This window comes from Dermacentor variabilis, chromosome 7 (assembly GCF_050947875.1).
Source record: "Dermacentor variabilis isolate Ectoservices chromosome 7, ASM5094787v1, whole genome shotgun sequence".
Taxonomy (NCBI): Eukaryota; Metazoa; Arthropoda; class Arachnida; order Ixodida; family Ixodidae; genus Dermacentor; species Dermacentor variabilis.
In genome coordinates, this window is record NC_134574.1 from 164,491,652 (window position 1) to 164,513,860 (window position 22,209).

At 46.8% G+C, this 22,209-nt stretch overlaps 1 protein-coding gene across 1 annotated transcript; it reads right to left on the minus strand.

Annotated features, from left to right (window-relative positions):
- Window positions 1–534: 534 nt before the first annotated feature.
- LOC142588405 (uncharacterized) lies at window positions 535–9,667 on the minus strand. The gene is made up of 3 exons (XM_075700100.1): window positions 8,497–9,667; window positions 4,814–5,026; window positions 535–1,003 (listed from the first exon to the last, which is right to left on the minus strand). The coding sequence occupies exons 1-3, from the start codon at window positions 8,779–8,781 to the stop codon at window positions 761–763; spliced, it is 741 nt and encodes a 246-aa protein (XP_075556215.1). The 5' UTR covers window positions 8,782–9,667; the 3' UTR covers window positions 535–760.
- Between the last annotated feature and the right edge of the window lie 12,542 nt (window positions 9,668–22,209).

Genomic DNA, 22,209 nt, shown 5'->3' on the forward strand with positions numbered 1-22,209 from the left:
TATTTAGCTATCTTCGTATTCTAAGAAAGACGTAACCGCAGGAGTGCCACCCGTAGATTCTATGAAGTACAATTCTACAATTGACAACCGCCATCACATCCACATTTACGTGAATGCGTATCATAAACTTCATAAGCATTTTGTTTCGCAGTTCATTCTTGAAGCAACTATAGAGCAGAGTGCCATTCCATTTAGTGCAGAAGGCCAACAGAACAAAGGAAGCGATTTTTTTTATAAACACTGAACGTTTTGTGGAATATAGTAATCTTACCGCGAAATTGTTGAAGAGAGTTCTACAACAATCTCTTTATAAACGCGCGGTTCGCCAGATATCATTGCGCTTGATCACACGAAAGATGCACAATTATACAATTAGCAGCATTAGGGCCGGGATAACCTAAAACCATTCCAATCTGCTTTTATTCCAAGGCCTCCATTAGCCTTCCGTGATAGGTCGAAATGACTCGGTTCCAGTCCTTAAGGGCTGGACTGGAGCCATTCTGACCTATTACAGAGGGCTAACGGCTAATTTGGAATAAAAATAGATTGGAATGGCTTTGCGTTATCCCGGCCTAGGTCTGATACAATCGCTTAATTAAGGAAACCCATGCATTAGAAACGACGGACACGTCAGGGGAGTTTTACACCAATGAGCAATGCGGTTAAGACTCAAGATATATTCAAATGCACTTGTTAGCAGGAAAAACGTGTTAAATTTATCAGTCGGTGTGCCTGTCTTTTCTCCTTTTTTTTTCTATCGTCAGTCGAGCAGGCAGCGCGAGAGCAGACGCGGCATCTCCCTGCAGAAGCGAACGAGTCCTCTGCTCCGGTGCCGCTGCCAGCAGATGTTCCAGGTGGAGGTGACCTTGGCGCTCGCGGACTTGGCCTGCAGCACGACCACCAGGATGGCCAGGACGAGGGCGATCGTCACGGTGCACGTGAAAGTTGCGTAGAGGACCACGACGCATTTCGGGCAGTGCAGCAGTCCCATCAGCTGGGCCTTCTGCAGGTGAAGCGCGCCACGGGACAAGGTTAAGAAGACACTGGAGAGAAAGATTCGATTGAGGCTAGTTGGTATGTACTCTTCACACAATGGAGAATTAAAATAAAACGGACGTTGAGCGTTGCGCACACGTTGGTGCGTTTTACTTTCATTGTCCTTTGTGCGAAAAGTACGTCGCAGTAAACAGAATAAGGATCCAGTGAGACTAATCAGTTTGGACTGAGAAAGTGTTCTTTTGCCACTATAGTTTCGTTAATTTGGCTGTAAAAGGTACATTATTTGAAGACGAAACGTCTGTCATATATATATATATATATATATATATATATATATATATATATATATATATATATATATATATATATATATATATATATACATATATATATATATATACATATATATATTTCACTCTAAAGCCTCAGTGCCGGTACGTTGGTGAGACGTCACGAATTTCATTTCTATTCTCGTGTGCGGGTGTTTGTGGCATGGTAAGAGTCATCGAAACCTGGCAAGTGCTATCTTGAGCACGTTTAGGACACAATGCGGCCGATCTTTACCAATTAAAAAGAATTAACTAGGCCCGTGCATACGGCTTCAAAAAAATCGTGACGTCATGGCGACCTGGCACGGCAACTTCAAGGTGGCGCCGCCGCCCGTTATTCGTCTTCTGCATCTCGTCTGGCTTTACAAGCCTAATCTCACAATATAAGAGTGTTCTTCTTTTTGTTCTTTTTTGGTATCGTAGAAGAATAGTTTAGTGATACAGTTGAAATACCTTTTTTCTATTCAGTGTCTTTTTATCCTTTGTTACGACTCGACTCCACGTCCACAACATTTGTCGTACGTCACGTATGTGTCGAGCGTTTGGGTGTTACGTGATGCCCACTGACTTCAATCGCTGCATTTTCGTAAGGGCACGTAAAGTCTTCTGATCGCGCAGTAGTAAGGACTTGCGACCGCTGGCAAGGGAAGGACCCCCTCGCCCACCGGAAAGGAAGGAAAGGACTCGCCGCCACTGACGAGGGAAGGACTCTTATGGGCACCACCGACACATAATGACCCCTCACCCACTCGAAGGAAAAGAATGGACTTGCGGCCACCGACAAGACCCTCCCCCCCCCCCCCCCGGGTACAAGAGGGTTATATAATACGCGGCCCCACCGTACGCTCTCTCTCTCTCTCTCTCTCTCTCTCTCTCTCTCTCTCTCTCTCTCTATCATTCTTATATATAAATTATGAAGTTTTCGCCAAAGAGTCATCTCGTCCATGCCTGGACGCCTGGCTTTCCGTCACCCATGGTCAGTGGGCCTCGGTCGCCTACCACATCGTAACATTAAACGCCAGGCGCAAGGCTCGATGATACGACGTCGTAACACGCTGTAATGCCAAGCGTATAATGTTGCTAAGCCGAGTTTTCTACCCCAAAACTTACTGCAGGAGCGTTTTTGATATGATGGAGCGAGTTTCAAGTTGTGGATAATTCAGACAAGCAATTTTAATCGATTAATTAATATACTAATTAGGTTAAATCTTAAGTACCAATTCATTGTGCGCCCGTGTTTTTTTTTTCCCCACCTTCACTTTCCATTGCCAGAAACAAGGGGGAGCAATTCGCTTCTAATTTCCATTTATGTGGAACTGTGTTTGGGCATTAAACGGTTAATTTCGTTCGTATGTTTGGTTCCTAGTAGAATAAGATGCGCGACATCCATTCGCGACCCCTACTGCCCTATCATGTTCAATCTCCTCAAGTTGTTCAAAATAAGGCTGCAAGTTTCGTTCGTAAACTAGGATTGCAAATAGCACAGCCAGTGCCATACCATTAAGCCGCATCAAGAGAAAAGTGAGTTATCGTCACATCGTAAAAAAGAGTCAGGTTCTCTAAGCAGACACCTTAGACGAATACCCTGTAATAACAGACCTATAAAATTATGAAATTTTGTCTATTAAATTCGATAATTTTGCAAAACAGTTTATTCTCCCTGGTATGTGTTAATTTCTGTTGCGTTGTGCGGATTTTTCTTATTTCTCGCGTTCAGTGCTTTGTGTTGCATGCGAGCCATGGTGCTGCAATAATTATGTTCTGTTTTCTTGTTCTACCATGTAGACCCGTAAAAAGGTTGCTTTCGCATTGTATACTTTGCCGCTGTTATAGCGTTGTTGTGATGAACCCTGCTGCCGTTGCTGCTTATGGCGCACTGGCCTCTCAGGTACTTCATTGTTGTGCCCTATGGTTTGAATTCTAGCTAGTTGGTAAGAATGCTTTTGAACAAAACATCGCGAAAAAGTAGTATGAGCGACACAGCGCTCTTTGTGTTTGTTCGCCATTTACTCTGTCTCGTCCTTCGAGCTGTTTCGTTCAAAGCACTTGTGGCTTTAGCCCTGCCCACCCCACCCCTGCTTTAGAGGCACAACAAAATATTTGCAATTTCCACAACTTTTCTCTCGCCGTATAGTTCTTCCGCCTTGCGCTGTTTCATGAGACCCATCACCGGAAATCCCAACTGCGTGCCAGCCTCTAATCACGACCCTTATTGTGCCTCTCTATGCGACAGACGGAGTAGAACGCATCCTGCTGCCTGGCGCGCAATGGAAGACGGCGCGCTTCCTCCCTGCCTTTTGCCCTAGCGTGCGCGAGATCGAGCCACCATCCTACTGCGGTGAGCCTCGCACGCTTTCACTCGGACCCACCGCACCCACAGCGTACGGCTCGAGGCCGCCATGTTAGCGCACTTGGACTTCATATGAAACCACGGTGACGGCAATGCCAGCGACGACGGCGGAAATTCATCTGTAGTATATATATATATATATATATATATATATATATATATATATATATATATATATATATATATATATAGATACAGATATATATATATACAGATACACTAGCCCCAGAAGAAGTCAGAAGAATAAGAATGGGCTGGGGTGCGTTTGGGAGGCATTCTCAGATCATGAACAGCAGGTTGCCATTATCCCTCAAGATAAAAGTGTATAACAGCTGTGTCTTACCAGTAATCACGTACGGGACAGAATACTGGGGGCTTACGAAAAGGGTTCTACTTAAATTGAGGACGACGCAACGAGCTATGCAAAGAAGAATAATGGGTCTAACATTAAGGGCTAAGAAAAGAGCAGATTGGGTGAGGGAACAAACGCGAGTTAATCACATCTTAGTTGAAATCAAGAAAAAGAAATGGGGGGGGGGGGGGGGGCATGGGCAGGACATGTAATGAGGAGGGAAGATAACCGATGGTCAGTAAGGGTTACGGACTGGATTCGAAGGGAAGCGTAGCAGGGGGCGGCAGAAAGTTAGGTGGGCAGATGAGATTAAGAAGTCTGCAGGGACAACATAGCCACAATTAGTACATGACTGGGGTAGTTGAAGTATGGGAGAGGCCTTTTCCCTGCAGTGGACGTAACCATGATGATGATGATGATGATGATGATGATGACACTAGCCCCAGCAAACGCCTCATCGAGCATGTCGGTGTTGGCGGTGTCGGAGGAAGTGGTGTGGTGGCGGCGGCGGCGGTTCTGTTTGTTGTCGTGTTGGTTTATAACTGATTACAACACTGTGTACACTACATTATGAATAAAAAACCTGTGTGGGTTCCCAAACGTCAAATGAGTTTTGCCTCGTTTAACGAGCTTAATTTCTTTTTACTTTTTGTAACGTGCTGCCGGACTAAACGAGCTGTCGTGGAAATTTTCCCGACAGCATTATTTCGGTATAGAAAGTTGGTTGATGCGTTGACGCTTTAAAACTGAGACGTTAGCTTTAAAATTGCCGGCGCTTCGCACCTCGATGAGCTCGTTGTACCCTGGCGTGGCCAGCACATCGTAGAGGCGCAGGAAAATGCGCACGTAGGACTCGTCCGCAATCAATTTCTTAAACGGCACCGCCATGCACGAAGCCGGTATCGGGCCGCCGTCGGACGATGCACAAGTCGAGCAGTCGCCGTCCGTCACGCCCACTAACAGCCTGGCCGTCGTGTTGAAGCGCTCGAGCAACTCCTGCGAACACGACAAACAGAATGGTGTTTCAATACCCTTCGAGTGTTTACACCTTGCAGGTAGGAAAGGACTAGGAGAGAGCTCTGCGCAGCAAGATTAAAGTCAAACGAGTTGGCCGAACACGTGATCGCAACGTCGCAGAGCGTGCGATAGGCTTTAGTGCTCCCGCTCTGCAGGCCGCCATGAAGTTTCCAACAAAACTTATTGGAGGGAACTCTTGCGCTAGCGCTTATGGGAGCTGCAAACGTAGCAGTTCAGCCAGCAATGGGAATGATGAGTAGTATATGGAGTGGGCTAAACTTCGTCCTTCCGGCGTCAAATGGACTTGTGAGCGGAAATTGTTAACTTCAACGAAATATGGCGTTGTAAATGTCACAATTCTCAATAATTCTGCACGTTGTGTAGAGCCATATAAGTCCTTCTGCGCTTAGAAATATAGGATTGGTTCCAAATTTAGGACAATAAAGGCAGATAAAAATTGCAGTAAATGAATCCGCAAGAAAGTTTGAAGTCACAAGCACGAAGATCAGACAAGTACATGTACTAACCGTCATTCCTATGCTAGCTGAACGATAGCGGGGCTAGAGTTCTCTCTAGTAAATTTTGTAGAAAGTTCTATGGACAGAGCCGTGTGAGAGTGACCGAACCAATGCGGATTGTTTAAAAACCACCGGAAACCAAATATTTTCGGCCATTACGCTCAGTCTCAGCGTTCACGTGTTGGGCCGTCTTTTCGGCTGAAAAAGCGGAAGGAAAGGCTTCATGGAGAGTTGGCTTGCCGAGGCTGGCTGGGTGACGTACTGCTCCCGCTAGTTCATTTCCTTCATCCGTGGTTTACGCACATCCTTCCCGAGAGAGTTCTGGCTAAGCCCTCCAGAACCGGCCACTAAATTTAGAGGGTAACGGCAATGCTTGAAACTGAACGCGTCAGGGAAGTTCCATCTCTTTACGCTAAAGTAACGAAACAGCTCGGAACAAAAATGACCCCAGAGGAGCGAGCCCAAACAGTTGAAGCGCAACACCTGCAAATGAATCTGTTCTCGTGTTAGAGCTTAATAAACTTAGCAGCAAGTTCCAATGGCCCACCTAATACTGGACCCTCAAGAAAGAGAGAACACTTAATTTTATTGCAGTAAGGGAACTGAAAACCCTCAGTCCAGGGTCTCACTGGCGGCGTAGTTCAGCACTGCGTGGGCCCAGTTCAGTGGGGTATGGTAGGAGAAGTGGGGGAGGGAAAGCAGCCCCAGAGGATACGCGGGCCGTTGGGATGGTCTCCACAATGTAGACAGGGCGGAGGGAGGAGGCCACGAAGGAGGTGTATGCGTGCAGGGGCGAGCAGTGTGTTTGTGCAAGCTGTCGGGCACTTTCAATCCTCAGTTACATCGTATTTTTACGCATCAATCTTAGTCCCAACTTTGCAAGACACGTTACACACACTAGCTCGAGGTACAAGGTTTCTTTTCATATTGGAAAATACGCAAAAGAAATCAAGTCGTGTCTGACTGCGGCACAAAGCGCAATCTTCTTTTCTTCGGGATTTACATTCGTGCCAAGCATGGGCGACCGGAAGGCTTTCTGGGCTCACAATCACACTGCTGGCCGCACCGCGGATAAAGGGGTCTTTGGTGTAGTATATAGAGCGACCTAAACAACACATAAAAGTTCATCTTGAGGGGTCGCGCGAAAATATTTCAGTGACCACATAAACTAACACCCGCAATATCAATCGAATAGATCCTCGATTTACCGAATTTTTTTTACGCGACTCAAACTTCTTAAATTAGAAAATTTAAGGCTACTATTGTTATCGGAATGAATCTTGGGCCGACATCGCGATCACTGTAGCGCCCGCATAAGACAAGCGTTCACGCATGTGGCGGCGGATTTGTCATTATTCCTCCTGCAACACCTGTTCTATGTCAAGCGTGATGCTCCCTCTCTCTCTCTCTCTCTCTCTCTATATATATATATATATATATATATATATATATATATATATATGTATATATATATATATCGATAAGTGAATAGATGGATAGATGGATAGATAGATACATATATCTATCTATCTATCTATCCATCTATTCACTTTGTTGTTCTTTGATTTTTTTTGGCCAAGCTTGCCCCATTAAGTAGTTATTATTATAATTCATCTTTCCGTTAGTTTTTGTGACAGTGAACCCACCTTCCCGTGGTATTATTCATTTGCCGTAATAATATTTCCAGGAGGCCTTGAGCGTTCGTTGCGGTTAAGAATACTGTAAAAAGAGGCAACCTCCTTGATTCGTAATCGTAACCTTGGTCGAAAACGAGGGTATCAACCGAAAAGCAATCACCATCCCTGTTCGGCACAAGGCGGCGTGGTAGGCAGTGAGCATGACTGGTTTTTCATATTTGTTACCTTAGCAAAATTTTTTGTTGGTTAACTAATCCAAAACTTTTGTTGCGGAAAGTGTAGTTAAACTTTAGTGATGAACATTTTCATCGGGACATTCCTTATTATTCCACTTGATTTCTCAATTTCGGGCAAGCTGTGACACTCCTATTTGGGCTTTCTTTGATAGGGGCCGTTCTCCTGTTGACCCTATATGGTGACTCTATGAGCAGTTAAGCCTCAATACGAGAGACATGGCTGTCCTAGCAACAAATGCCTATACAGACCTGAGAGATGGCTGCCGCAACCTGACCTATCAAGGTTAGGTCGAAACACTGGGCTTTGAGAGAAAAAATATCCGAGGTTGTTGGCAACCCTGAAGGCCAATGCGCGCAGCACCAGCGACGGCACCACGCAGCCTGACCGATGTCCACTGCAGGACGAAGGCCTCTACCAGCGATCTCCAACTGCGCCTTATTTGTGGCAGCAGATTCTATCCTTTGCCTGCAACTTTCCTAATTCATCACATCGCCTAGTTCCTGCCGCCCTAGCCTGCATTCTTACAACACATAAAAAATCGGCTTTACGCATTACATGACCCACCCGAGACATGAGCCGTCTAACTTGCATTGAACAAGGCCCTGCTGCTCCCCATAATTTATTAACGAAACACCATTTTCTGAACTGAAACATAAAAATAATTTGTATTCGTCGCACACTTTGGGAATGGACGTCTAGAAACTGGTGGTATCCTCAGAATTCGTTCCCTGTGGATACTGCACATAGCGAACTCACCGGTTATAATTCACAAATTGCAGTAGATACCGTAATGTTCTACATTAAAACCTCATATGTGAAAATGTGTTCATTGTTCCATTAAGCGTTTCCTTTTCTTGGGAAGGTAGAGTCCACCTCTGCGAGTAATGCAGCTCAGACTCGACTTGTGCTAACAGGTGATTTTCAATATTTCTGTATATTCTAAAAAAAGGTAAACGCCCCACATAAGCAAAGATTGGAAACTCACTCATTAATTCACAGCGAATGCTTCAAGATTAATGCGTGCGCCCAAAACGAATCAAAACCTCGTCAAACTCACCGGGACGCCGTGAGACAGCAGGAAAACGTCGACGCCGCAGCAGGCGAGCAACGCAAACGCGCGCAGGCACAACTTGAAGTACAGCGCCCCGCAGCGCTCGTGGTTGTCGGCGCGGTGCGGCTTTGACCAGGACACGGCGTTGGACGCGCAGCCGTAGGCCAGCAACCTGGCCAGGAGCAGAGCCGGCACCTCCGGAGCGCTCATGGCCCGGAAGAGGACCGACTTCCCGTGCGAAACCAATGCGTCGAGATGCGTTGTCGCTGACAGCGCTAACCTCACGAGCATTTCCACGAGCACTGGTGAAAATGTGTCCTCGGCCGGTGAAGTGTAAGGGCTCCTTTGTGATCGAACGTTGTGTCCCCTTACAACGCCGTTCAGACTACTGGCGAACGGCCAAAAGGAGTAGGCGCCTTGCCCGCGGCTACTATACGACGCTGACCCCAGTAAGGGGCTTTAAACCTCAGTAGGGATTCTTAATACGGACGCCCATACGGTGGGCGTCCGTATGAAATCTCTCTACACCCCAGCATTGCCCGGCTTTGGCCGCTAGGGATTCGAAGAAAACGAGGCAACGTTAAAAAGCAGCAAAGCTCATCGTCCGTATGAATGTTGCGCACCGAGCTTTGCCGAGCTCATAGAGTCCCCTAGAAAAATTACTACGGGGGACCCTGGAGCCGCCATTGTTTAGCCCCCATGAAAATAATGGTCAATACATACATTTGTCTAATCTTCATTCTTGTAGCTTAAGAATTTCTTGTGGCCTTGTTTACTACGGTTTATCGTTCTAAATTTCGAAGCTATCAAAGGATTTAAACGTAGTGAGGACATTATAGTATCTGCACACGTGCGTAAAAATTGCAAATTGTGGTATCTATAGCGCGAAATGTTGCTGAAAATCATCAACTGGCAAAGTAACAGGGCCAAGTAAAGTAAAGTAAAGGACCAAGTTTAGGCAAATCCACGTACCAATCGTGTAGGTAAAATTCTGAACATGGTCAAATTTCGGAATGTTGTCTAATTTCATAATTGCAACACTTTGAGCCAATCAGAGAGGCCGTGGCTGCCCTCAGGGCCAATCAGAGCTGGGAAGATGGTGAATTCGACAATATGATAGAATTTCAAAATGCCCGGAAAGTCATTCCCATGCTCGCTTAACCACCCTGCTTGGAGCACCCACCGTTTTCCCTAGTAATTTTTCGTTGGAAATACTATGGCCGATCTAAATCTCGGGAAACTCTCGTTTCTAATCTCGATAGAAAGCATACACACTCGGACGTTTTCAAGGACTCGCTCACTCTTGCCTTGTGATAAACGATCGGAAATGTCACAGCGAACGTTTATCACGCGCCAGTTCCGCTTCTACCACTTCCTAGGCTGTGTGTTCTGGCGCTGCTGTCGACTGTACAGAAAGCTTCAATGCAAGTTGTCTACAGCATTATAAATATTACATTATCCTGGCAATGATTTCCTAACGTAAGTACACAGAACTAAGGGGATTAGTGCGGACTAAACTAAATTAGTGTTGCTAATTTATTTATTTATTTATTTATTTTTCCTCGCGGCCATACCACAATCTAGAGGGAAGTGGTAGTTCAAAACGCGATACAACACAAAAGTGTTTTCAGTCGTACAATGTTAGGCTGCTAAGGCTTCGCAAAACATTTCGTCGAATCCTGGACCTCATAGCCGGCAGGCTACCTGGGAGGGTAATAAAATTATACAATTACTAATCCTACAGGTTTGCCAAGTATGTTTGAATAGTACCGATTACTCATTTATAACCAACTTAGCCGAAGTGAAATTCCTTGCAGTTGGCCTTTTAACGTACTCTTTCCGCACGCGTCTATACTCACGCTCACGATGTAGGCCGCAGCTAAAACTGCAACAACAACCATAGGGACGCAGACGGCCAGGTCCAGGTCGACCACCCACAAGTCGTTCTCCGGGCCGAGCTTGTTCCGCGAGAGGTCGCGGCCTCCGCCGCGCACGATGACGTCAAACGTGTGCCGCTCTTCGGGCGCACCTGGGCGCTGCTGCTTCCGGTCTCCGGTGCTGACGTCATCAGCCGCCTCGCCCCTGTGCCGTCTCTGCAGCGCAGCTTCACCCGCGACCTCGGCGACGTCCTCGAGCAGTATCCAGCCCCCGCCGGCGTCGTCCGACTCGTGCTCGTCCTTCTCGGAGATCGGAACAGCCATGGGCTCCTCCACCCCGTCTTCCTCGGGACTCCGGGACAGGCCAAGAGCGGCCATGCGCCCCGGGAATGGCAGGGGCCGCTGTCGCTTGCTTGCTCCAAAAATAATGGCCACTTGCCCACTACAGAACACTCGTGACGATGATGATGACGACGACGACAACGACGATAAGCTCAAACGTGTGTATCTTTGGGCGAGTCGGTATTCAGTGAACGAGAGAGAGAAAAAAAAACGTTACTTAAAGAGCAGACGACAATGGTCGCCCCCAGGCTGGCGCCGTCCTCAGTCCAGAACGCCGCGTCGTGCCTCGCCGCCCGTCGCGTTCTGTCTACCAGTCGAAGCTGGTCCTCAGGGCACGAAAACAAAATATATACATTTAGTGGCAGAAAAGAAATAAAAAACGCCGAATCATTCAAGACGGCAGCACCCGCTACGGGCGCACCACATTGCCTGCGTTGTCGTGTTGAACTAGTCCGCGTTTTCTTTTTCTTTTTTTTCCTCCTCTAAACATCTTTTTTATAACCTTAAAAGCATGAAAAGCAAATTTTGTAATAAACCTCATGGTAGCCGAAGGGGCATTGGCCAAGAGTCAGCTGGAGTTCGTAAATGTTTTAGAGAGATGAATTTTTAATTCTTCATGATTGTGATAATACAAGGACAGCCAAGTAAATGCTTTTTTAATGAACATTATTCATCCAAACGGGGCATTGTACAAAGCGGAACATGATAATCGTCATGATAATTGCGCGAAATTGACGGCACGCAACAAATTAACGTATTGAACTCCGCATTTCTTAAACCAACAACCTTCGGTAAACCCCTCAAATTGATGAAAATGTTTCTAAACAAGGTTTTAGGAACCTGAAAATATATTTAGTACAAACCCAAATCTAACTCTACGCCGCTTTTGGTAGCTTCTACTATCCTGTACCTGAGGCGTCTGTCTCACAATATTTGCTTTCTTTGCCGTCCAAATTTGTGCGCAGCGTTATTTTTCAATTGCATTATATTTTTCTTGTACGAACAACTTGTGATTGCTTGGTTATGTCTATTATCTAGTAACCATGCATTCTTTTTCTGACCAATGTACAACTTTCGTTTCGCTTCAGTCAATGCTGAGCTGCGTGTAAATGTGGAACGGGGATCAGGAGATAGGCACTACGTCCTGCTTTCTCGGCGTAAGTCACCACTGCTGGTGAAAGTGCATGAGGGAGGAGACGAGTAACGTCAACTCTGAAAAATATTGCTCATGCTCTAGCAACGGCAGGGATATAGTGGCCCGACACAATCTAGTCCATAATGGAGCAAAATCTAAACAATGGCGTCCTCAAGTTTCCTATGCGCACTAAGGCCAGAGATCGTACTGTGCAGCTCAGCTTTCAGCACCTCACATATGAACGCGTTTAGCCCTTTCAGTAGCGTTGTCTTCATATGGTTCCCCAACATCGCCGTGTAGACATGTTGGTATGGCATGACTGAAGCTTTCAGCTCGCAACATGACGAGCACGACAAGTAGACACAAAACACACGAGCGCTGACGCAAGCGAGGAAGTCCCCGCTTGGTCCGCGGCTACATGTCCCATAAAGCCCCTCAATTAAACTTCGTAAAGTAACGGCACGCTTTGAAGAATGTCGCCGCCTCTGCCCGCACTCTGGCCGAGGCCGACGCCGCGTCGCTATTGGCCTAATAGCATCACGTGGGCCCTCACGCCATGCATCAACGCCATTTTTGCTCGAGAAGCGTCTACGGAGTGGCGAGGAGCGCATGTTGGCGCCGTTGCTGCGCTCGAGCAGTGTAGGCGGTGCCACAGTCGGGTAGGGAGCGTGAAAGAGAGGAGAAACGAGGAGGATTGAAGGCGCAGGAGAAGAGTGTCGCTACTTTACGAAGTTTAAGGGGTTTTAATGTCACACGCGTTGTCATCGCGTGCTTTCTCCGTGGCTTTCTTCGATTTCATCTCAGATCAGTGCGTCCCACCTGTCGGCAGCTCGAGCGGTTGCTGGAACTGCGATGCATAGGAGCTTGCAGTTTTCACGAGGCGAACACGAAGCTTTTCACTGCTGTGTTTTTATTGCCCTCGCTTCATTGTCCGACCAACAGTTTTGACATTCTTTCTCTGTGACTCTAGTGTTAATCGGCGCTTGCATCAGCGCTCGTGTGCTTTGTGCCTACTTGTTGTGCTCGTCTTGTTGTGCTCTAAAGCTTCAATCCTCATAGGGAGACTCAGTTTCAAAGTTACTGACAAAGTCAGAGTTTGCTTGACATCACACGTACAAAAATATGCATGACGCGATGTCAGGGACGCGAGAAAAAAGCCTTAAGAATTGGCTCGATGAAGGGCAGTGCCCCTGTAAGAATGTATGAATGTTTGTGCATTCGAATGTTCCGACTAGAAGCGACAAGAACAAATAATCTTAAGAGGAAGCTTTAGCTCGGGTGCTCCTATCTGAATACATGTAAAAGGAGAATTCGCTTTTCTCGGCATCCACTGCACCAAAGTTGACGACGTCTGTTGTATTGAAAATAAAAACTTATAATGTTAAACTGTTGGTCTCGAATTTTTTATTTAGGTTGTGAATTTTTTATTCAAAATTGGCGACAATCTAAAATTTGCAAAGGACGAAACTATCATGTTTAAAACTCTGTAACTCATCAACGAAAAATGATAATGTAATTCTGTGAAATTTATCTAATAGTACAACCAAAGCGGACAAAATTGATGCGTTACACATGAATCTAAAAAAAAGTTTAGTAACATGGAAATACAGCTTTTGCAGAACCCTTGTGAACAACGCAACAAATCAAATTCACGTAAGATGTAAAATGACATATTAAATCTGTCCGCTTTCAATGATCTAATGGATTCCGTTCACAGAACCACGATATCTGTTCTTGATGCAGAACTATGAATTTTTAAGCTTCGTGCTTCTATGTTTTTCTAACTTCCGAATTTTTGAAAATTTTTGTAACAAAACTCAGGCCCTAAATCAAAATACCGCTTCCAACAGCAACCAGAATTTAACTTTCTCTCTCAAATGCTACAAAATTCATTAAAATCAGTCCTGGGGTTATCTCATAAAAGCGTTCTTGCGTTTTACATGTATTTGAATAGGCCGTGCCGGAGTTGGGCCGGAGCTCAAGCTTCCTCTTAAACACAGCGCGCAAACCAAAAATAATGTCATAACTCCCTTTAGTACTGGAAGTAACGTAAAGATAGAGCACTTTAGGAGGTGTGGTACTAGGTTTGACAAGAGGATCGACTTGTTGCTTTGTATTACTGCTATTAATTGTTCTTCTTTCTTGCGTCAAAAAGGCCATCTCCGCCCCGCGCACAATAACATGCGTATTTACTGCGGCTGGGTTTGCCGGCATCTCATCGGATATACAAGAGCGCGTCACATAGCAACAATGTACTTATACAAGGAAGCTCGCGTCAGTTTTCCCTGTGATTTTCTGTGGCAGCTACCGCTTTGAGACGCTTTGTGCCGCAGCACCATCTTCGAGACCAACCTAGGTCGGTGACAGAAAGACCCGCTCTAAAGGAAAATTAAATTCTGGGGTTTTACGTGCCAAAACATCGACCTGATTGTGAGGCGCACCGTAGCGCGAGCCTCCGGATTAATTTTGACCTGCCGTGATTCTATAAAAAGATGCACTCTATTCGCATGTTACAATGCATGGCGAAAGTGAGACACATATGCTGGCGGCGAAGTGCACGCACAGCCGCGTGTCTGTTGCACATTTCTTTATTTCACTTACGATCGGACACATCACTGGCCGTGTGTGCCGGAAACCACTTTATGTCGGATCGCGACCACGCAAACCACAACGAGACGGTGAGCGCGGCGGCGTGAGGACTAACCAACCGTGCCACTGCTACTGCGGTGGACCCGTCGTGGTGGTGGGAAACCAAGGACAGAATGACCTCCTACAACATAATTGTGAAGTGGTACAGAGTAGAGAGAAGGAATATGCCGCCACCTCATGCGGGCTTGACCCGTAAGGAAGCGGTGTTATACCGACAATTTCAGACGGGGTCTTTATTCACCCCGGTGCTGATGAGGCACGCGTGTCCGAGTGTTTATGTGAGTGACCTGTGTTGTGTGTGCCGAAAGGAAAGAGCCACTGCAGTTGACATCCTTTGGGACTGTGCGAAGAATCCGCACCATGCTGCAACGATGAAAACGATACCGCTGTGGCTCGGTAGCCGCAACGAGGTGTCACGATCACGAGGTCCAAGCTCAGGCCGTCCAGCAGATCTCGGCGACCCTCGAAAGGTAACGACCGAGCGAAACTGGAGGGAGGCTGCCACTCCAAAAGAGGGGCAGGCGCGGTCGACCAAAGGGAGTAGTGCGGCCGCGGCCGAAGTAGAAGCGCCGCACGCAGGGAAGACGTCATGGCCGCGTCACGGTGACGCCTCCCTTAGAGGGGAAGGCTAATCGTTCTGCAGGCATTCCTGATAAAGTTGCTTCGCACTTACGATCGGTTTCCTTTGTATGTCAATTTAGTCAATTTTTCTTTTCGTACTCCCACCCAATTGTGGTATCATCATCACCAGCAAGAAGCGGACCTCGCTCGGCTCGTGACGCTCCTGCTATGAGCGACCCCAGGTCCCCACTGTAGGTATGTGCCACGGCCACTCAGGACAACAACAACAACAACAACGACCCCAGGTTTGAGCAGGTTCCGAACTAAACGTCGAGTAAAGGAACGTTCCACAGATGTACGACTGACTGGTGTCATGCGTCGCAGTACCGATTTGTAGCTTAGCCTCCACAGTGGGTGTATGCCATTTCGGAGGACATCGTCGTCATCATCATGAATGTGCTTTGTCAGGAAGAAGCGGAACGCCAGGGTCGAAGGAGGGGAACAGCTTGGGACAACAGCCATTTATTAAGCGCTAGTCGTCAATATATCAGCAAATCGAAGGATAACGACATGCCTGCACAGGCACCCTACGAAGTAGACACCGCGATCGCAAATCTGAATATCAGCGAAGGACTGCAAGAACAAGAAGATGCGATGAAGGCAGCCATCGCTAACCACAACGCCGCCGACGAAGAGTCATTGGAAGACAACGACGAAGAGATGCCTGCGCCCGCGTTCGACGACGCTGCGATTGCGAATAACGCTGAGGGATTCTTGCAAGAACCGGAGGAAGCGGTGGAAGCGGCGAACCACAACGCCGACGAAGGGGAGTTGGAAGAATACTACGACGAACAAGTAGTCATTCAGCTGATCCATGCCGCGCTCTACCAGATATGTCTGCTCCTTGGATCACTGGTCATCGGCGTCTCCTCTGCGGTCTACATGTACCGGGTGGTGAGTAATGCGATTTCTGTGTCATAAGCTCCGGTACATTGACAATATTTACCCAGTGGCACTAAAGATGACGACCCTTCTATGGCGCGTAGTACCGTTAGGCCTAAGTCTTTGTGATGCTCATTTATTGCATTAGGAAAAATTCACGCAGGAACCCCTCTAGGTGTTGTCTAAGTATGAGTAAGCATTGTGCCACTTATCTGCATGGAACCCAGTGTCATCATCAATGTTATGAAACTTGATCCGACCAGTATAAAGTTCATCAACAATTATCCGTCGTTATCAACTTTATCGGACTAGATCCGACCCTTATCAACACTTATCAGTTGTCATCAACCTTATCTGGCTAGATCCGACCCTTGTCAACCCTTATCGGTAGGTATAAAACTTTACGCAGTCGATCCGATTCGTATCAACCCTCACCTAACCTTATCAACCTTATCGGAAATGATTCGACCCTTATCAAATTTTATCGGCCTCATCGACTTTGTCGGTCTTTATCTGACCGTTATCAACTCTTGTCAGTGCTTATTAACATTATCAGAATTGATCCGACCATTACATGGCCTTATCGCTCTTTAGCATCTTATTCATCTGCCTCGAACCACTATCAACCGTGATGAGACCCATATAACCCCTCATCACCCCTTATCATCTTATCAAGTCACTGATTGCTTATCTGTGTTGCGTGTCGTGAAGCGCATGAGCCTTCATACATCGGTGGCACCTTGGTTGGTCAAGGAACGCCCCAGCGGAGGGTGCATCCCGCAACCACCAAAACGCAGTGGGGATGTGGCGTGTTTGGCTTTAAATTTTCGCAAAATCGGAATTTTCCTGGTGTCTGCAATGCACCGAGTTGGCTTTACATGTGGTTCAAGAGATCGTTTATACTCCACTACCACCTAATATGCCAACAAAGCCTTCATAGGAACAATGTTTTATACATTATTTTCTTTAGAGTGATCCGTCTTACGCGACGGACGGGTTTCCTCGTTGGGTAGGCATAAAAATGCTCGCGCACTTAATAGCATCACAAGACAATAGCAGTGCCGACAGAGCGTTGTGCTGTCCAGTAAATGGTACATGCGCTATGGTGTACTGGAATACATGCGCGACTGGCACGCAGAGAGTTAGCAGCAAGCAGGTTTTTTTTTTTTTGAAAAAAGCATTGGGAGATGCTTTCCGACAAGTGATGCCGGACCTCCGCCATCTTACCATAGGCAGGAAAAAAACTTTATCGAGTATCGAAGAATGTACGAAATAGCTTTCTTTCTCCTTCGTTGAGGTTTAGGAAGGTTAAGTTTAGGAAGATATTGTTCGACGTCTTACTTTCTGTGACTCCTCCGAGAAGAAAGCCTTAATATCTTGTCAAATCTTATGACACATACGTACGCAGTTAATTGCAATAGCCAAAGGACATGGCATCTTATTGTGCGATCGGCCTAGCATTTACAATTCCTCACTAAAAGCAAATGAGTTACATTCTTAAAAAATGTTGCACCCTTTTGGGCGTATCTTCTCCCACAACGATAATCGCCATCTCTCTTGCCCACATTCACTTACATTAACGCTGCGAGGCCAGTATTTCCAAGTCACGAACGGCATGCGCGTTATCAGCGTGACACGGCATTCTTGACAGAAATGTAGCGAGCGCAGCGTTTTGAAGAAACGAAATGCAAACAAGGCAGGCAACGATTATCGTTGTGGGACAACTCCAAAGGGTGCAACTGTTTTAGGAGCGTGTGAGAAGACAGGCTGTCGGCGGCCCTCTTCCATAGGTGAAGCATATGTATATAGGCAAGCTCTTATGCTTCACTTCTGCTGGTAAGGAACAGCGATGGCTGCGACTCCATCTGCTAACAGCATATCTCCAGAGACACAGAGTATGCTTGGCTGCAAAAGCGACGAAGCGAAGCGTATACGTACCGTCAACGCTGTGCTCAGTCGGCGCGGTGGTGGAGAACATAGTTTCTCACTGTATTAACCTAAAGGGAAATCTGACGCTGATGCACTGTGGTATGGGGGGGGGGGGGGGGGTGATGCCGGTATACTGTGACTTCAAATTGGCATTGTTCTCGGAGAGCCTTGAAGACGCGCGTAGCTAGCACCGTCACAATGATTCAGTTCCTACTCAAACAGCAGGAAAAAAGCTGTTTTAGCTTTATTATTACACAAAGGTTGTTTAATTATGAGGACTTGTTATTTGATGTAAAATTATATGAAACGTAAGAAGTATCAGCTTGCCGCTAAAGTTGGAGAACAGACGACAGGATTCGCTCTCGCTTTGGAACAACTTGTCGTTTCATTTTGCTTTTCTTCGCTTAATCATGCATTATAAGTTAGGAAACCTTATTGAGAGATGTAATATGGATGAACGAAAACCTTTTACGTTGACTTTATTTTAAGAACGCGTTATTTGTGTAGCCATTTCCACGTTTTAGACGAAGCCGCGTATACGACACCATCCAACACAAGCCCCGCGCACCCATATACCATCATTCCCATGACGGCACGGCACTCTTTAGAGAACTCCCATAGATGGTGGCGCCTCATTTTCCTCTGGGTAATCCACAGGGAACGCTCTGCCGGCCTCTTCCGGCATGGTCGAGCGCTGTGCCCACGCACACTGTATATAGACGCACTACAGCGTTCCTGCAGCGCTGCAGTGTGTTGTGCACACTGGTCGGAGTGCAACGGTCAGTAACTATCAACCCAACTTTATCTAAATTTCGCTGGGTGCTTACTAACACCGACTTTTCCCGTTGGTCTGAGCTCGTGCACCGACGACGGGTGGCGCCTGCAGCGCCACTGGCGCCGCTCTTCGTGACGTCATCGTTGGGAGACGCCTGGTGTATCTTTGCCCAAAAGCCTTGCGGGCTGCCTCGCACCAACGTGTCGTAACCGGAGACCTACAGCAAGGCGTCCCACATAACCTACTGTGAAGTTTCGAGACACTAAACCACATCGTTTAACTTTTCTTTTTTGCTTGGAAGGCGCGAACATTCGAAATTGCTTAAAGCAAATCCAACATTGCTCCCTATTCGACTCATATTCCATAAGAGAATTAATTCGCTATTTGGAATTGCAGAATATTCGGCTCCGTTCGAGCATGTGAAATAACAGCACTTAATTAGCTTAAAATTAGAAAGAGGGATGCAAATAAGGACTGTTCCGAATCATTCTTCTACTGGAGAGCTCCGCTTGTGGCACTGAGGCAGCGGTTCTTGAGGAAACGCGAGGAGAAGATAACTTATTTTTAACGTTTCCCAGTCATTCCGCAATAACGCATTGACTTCAGACTCATCTCTCATAAACAAACTCCTCTCTTAATTGATGTTCTGCCGTAAACGCCGTTACATGTGTCATGTAATGTAGGTCAGCCTCTTATTTCTCAAGTGGACTTACCGTAACCTTTGTAATTTACATCGTTTAGAAATAGCAATACATTCAATTCGTTATTCGAAGGTCGTCGTTCTCGAGTTCTCGTACTTCATTCGAAATTTCAGCTATTGGAGCACCTCCGGTAATATTTTTTCGCTTCGGATACAGGAGACGTCCCTGAACTGGTGGAGCGAAGAAGCGGCCCGCGGACACGTTTTGATGCCCGTCGGACTGGTGTCCTGGCTGAAATGGCGGGCGCATGCGTTCCTCGCTGCGAACCTGCTCGCGTCCATAGTTGGGTTCCTGGGTTCGCTGCGTGTCAACCTGCACCTCCTCCTCTTCTACATCATTGCGGTGGCGGTGTTCATCCCGGCTCCGTTCGTCGTCGTCGTCTGCTGCCTCCTGCCGCACTCCATGAGCTGCTACGTAAGCCACGTGACCCAGCTTGGTTTATGCATCACTATAGAGATTCCTCCTACGAATACTATAGGTAACTCTGGCACTGCGATCTACCACCTACTGGATCGTTCAGCTTTACTAGTGCATGAATGAGCCAAAGCTTTGTCCTTGTTGCTTCAAGCTGTTTTGGGACTGTGCAAATTGGCCATATTGCGTCAAAATATGGCGATACAAGTGCAACAATTTCCAATTATTGTGAATCTGCGCACAGTCTGGAATTGCTTTCTGCGTTTAGCAAAACAGGGTTGCTTCAAAATGTAAGCCAATGATGGCAGATAGTGCTTTGAAGTGACAAGAAGATCTCAAGAGTACGACGTTCGCACAGAGCCGTGCACCAACCATCGATCCCATGTTGGCTGAAAAGCCAACATTTACATCCACGGAGGGAGGAGAAGTTAAAAGACAGGATCGCGCAACACGGTTGAAGCCAAGAAGTATCGGCCCAACACGTGATCGTCGCGTCAGAGTGCGCGGCAGGTTTTACTGCTCCCGGTCTGCAAGCGAAGCTATGGCAGTGCGGCATAACAACTGCGCGTCAATTATGAACTACCGGGAACCATATGTTGTCGGCCAATACACTTTGTCACAGAGGTCGCTTGCTGGGCCAGTACTGCGAGACAAAAAAAGCGAGGAGGATGGCTTCACGCAGAGTTCACTTACCAAGGCTGGCTGCGTGACGTATTGCTATCTTGTGTTTGTTTTAGTGCGGCAGCATTATGTGCCCCATTACGCGAAAATCCGTCGGCGTCGGCGGACCGAAAGATGCTACCAAAATTGACCGATGGCCCAAAAAGTAAAAACCGTAGAAAAATTCTCAGACTCACGTAAAATTGCTCGAAGGGGGGGGATCCTGGAAACAAAGTAAAGCAATGGCCTCGAAGAGAAAGTTCGGTACATTTCGGTCTGAGTGGGAATCGAACCCGGGCCTCCTGGGCACGAGCGCTTCCCCGACGCCACAGCGGATCCATCGTTCTCGCTCACTAAAGATGTGGCCTAATGGTGCGTCATTGGCCGCGTGAAGTGTCAGCCAATGGGGAGGAGGTTGCGCCATGCCATGAGTGTAAAGTCTACAAACAGTATAATGCTTTCGCATTCCCACGCGTAAGCAGTCTTAAGTATCTATGTTCCATGTTTACAGCTCCCGTGGACAACATATAGGAAACTCCGCGCTAATGATGGTACATTTTCTTGCAGAAATTGCAACAGAGAACTCTAACACTATTAGTGCCTATGGGAGCTGCCAATATGGTAGTTCACTCTGTGTGGGAATTATGCACAGCAAATAGTTTTGCACCTTTAGTGGCGCCGGTTTGTTTCATGCGGCTAACTTCCATTACCCGTAAAGCTCTAAAAATCTTACCCTATATGTATACATCACACAGCACTTAAACTACGCCTGCGATGAGCGAAAGCATTGCTTAAAACTGTGTAATAATTCTGACCACATGTTGCGCACCGGAATATCTAATACGAGACGTGGGGAGTGATAGCTGTGAAAGTTTTTTTGCACGAAGTTTTCCTGTCGTCGCGTTTACTTGTCACAAAAAACTCGCGAAATAAAAAAAAGAAACCTTTTTTGTCTCCATGATCAATTCGATCTTACCTCTTAAGGGTAAGGGTGCCGGCCATGGGACAAACCAGCACCCTTAAGCTTGCGAAAATTTTCGCTCTTTAGGTAGTGCATGGATTTCCGGACATTTCGTCCTTCTGGCTTCAACCGACTTTGGTACGAGATATTGCTTCACAAAAGCAATAATGCGCAATGATTATGCATGTGTACAAAGACACTTGCCGCGGGAATTCTCTCATTTCCAAAGGTGCGGTCTCACACGCGGTAGTTTTGAAGTCCCCAAAATAAAATTCCCGCAGGACCCGTCTCACAATGAATGCCGACGATAACGCGATCAGCACTGAAGTAATGTACACATGGCGACACACGCCGTAGTACCAGCGTCGAAACGCATCCCTTATGAAGCGTGTGTACAGCCTTTCTCGTCGCATGCGTCACTTCTCTAGACCAGCTGTGCCATCTGGCGGCACCGCCACGAAGTCCGCGTGCGCAGCGTGTGCGAATAATATTCAGAGCAGATTGTCTGAATGCACGAGACGCGGGTTTGGTTCCACCTAACACAGGAGAATTTTTAAGTGGCGTTTTATTTTGTTGCCAGTGGAGAACGGTACATGCCCAGTGACCAAGTTGGTGCCAGAGAAATTCATTGCACAGCGGCACGTACCCAGTGACAAATACCTTGCTGACGTCGAAGATGTTCACCCTCCCTCCTATTCGAGTTCTGCAGTTACCCAGTTACCCAGCTGCACATTGTTGCCAGTTGCCAAATTGTCATCAAAGAGGTTCATTGA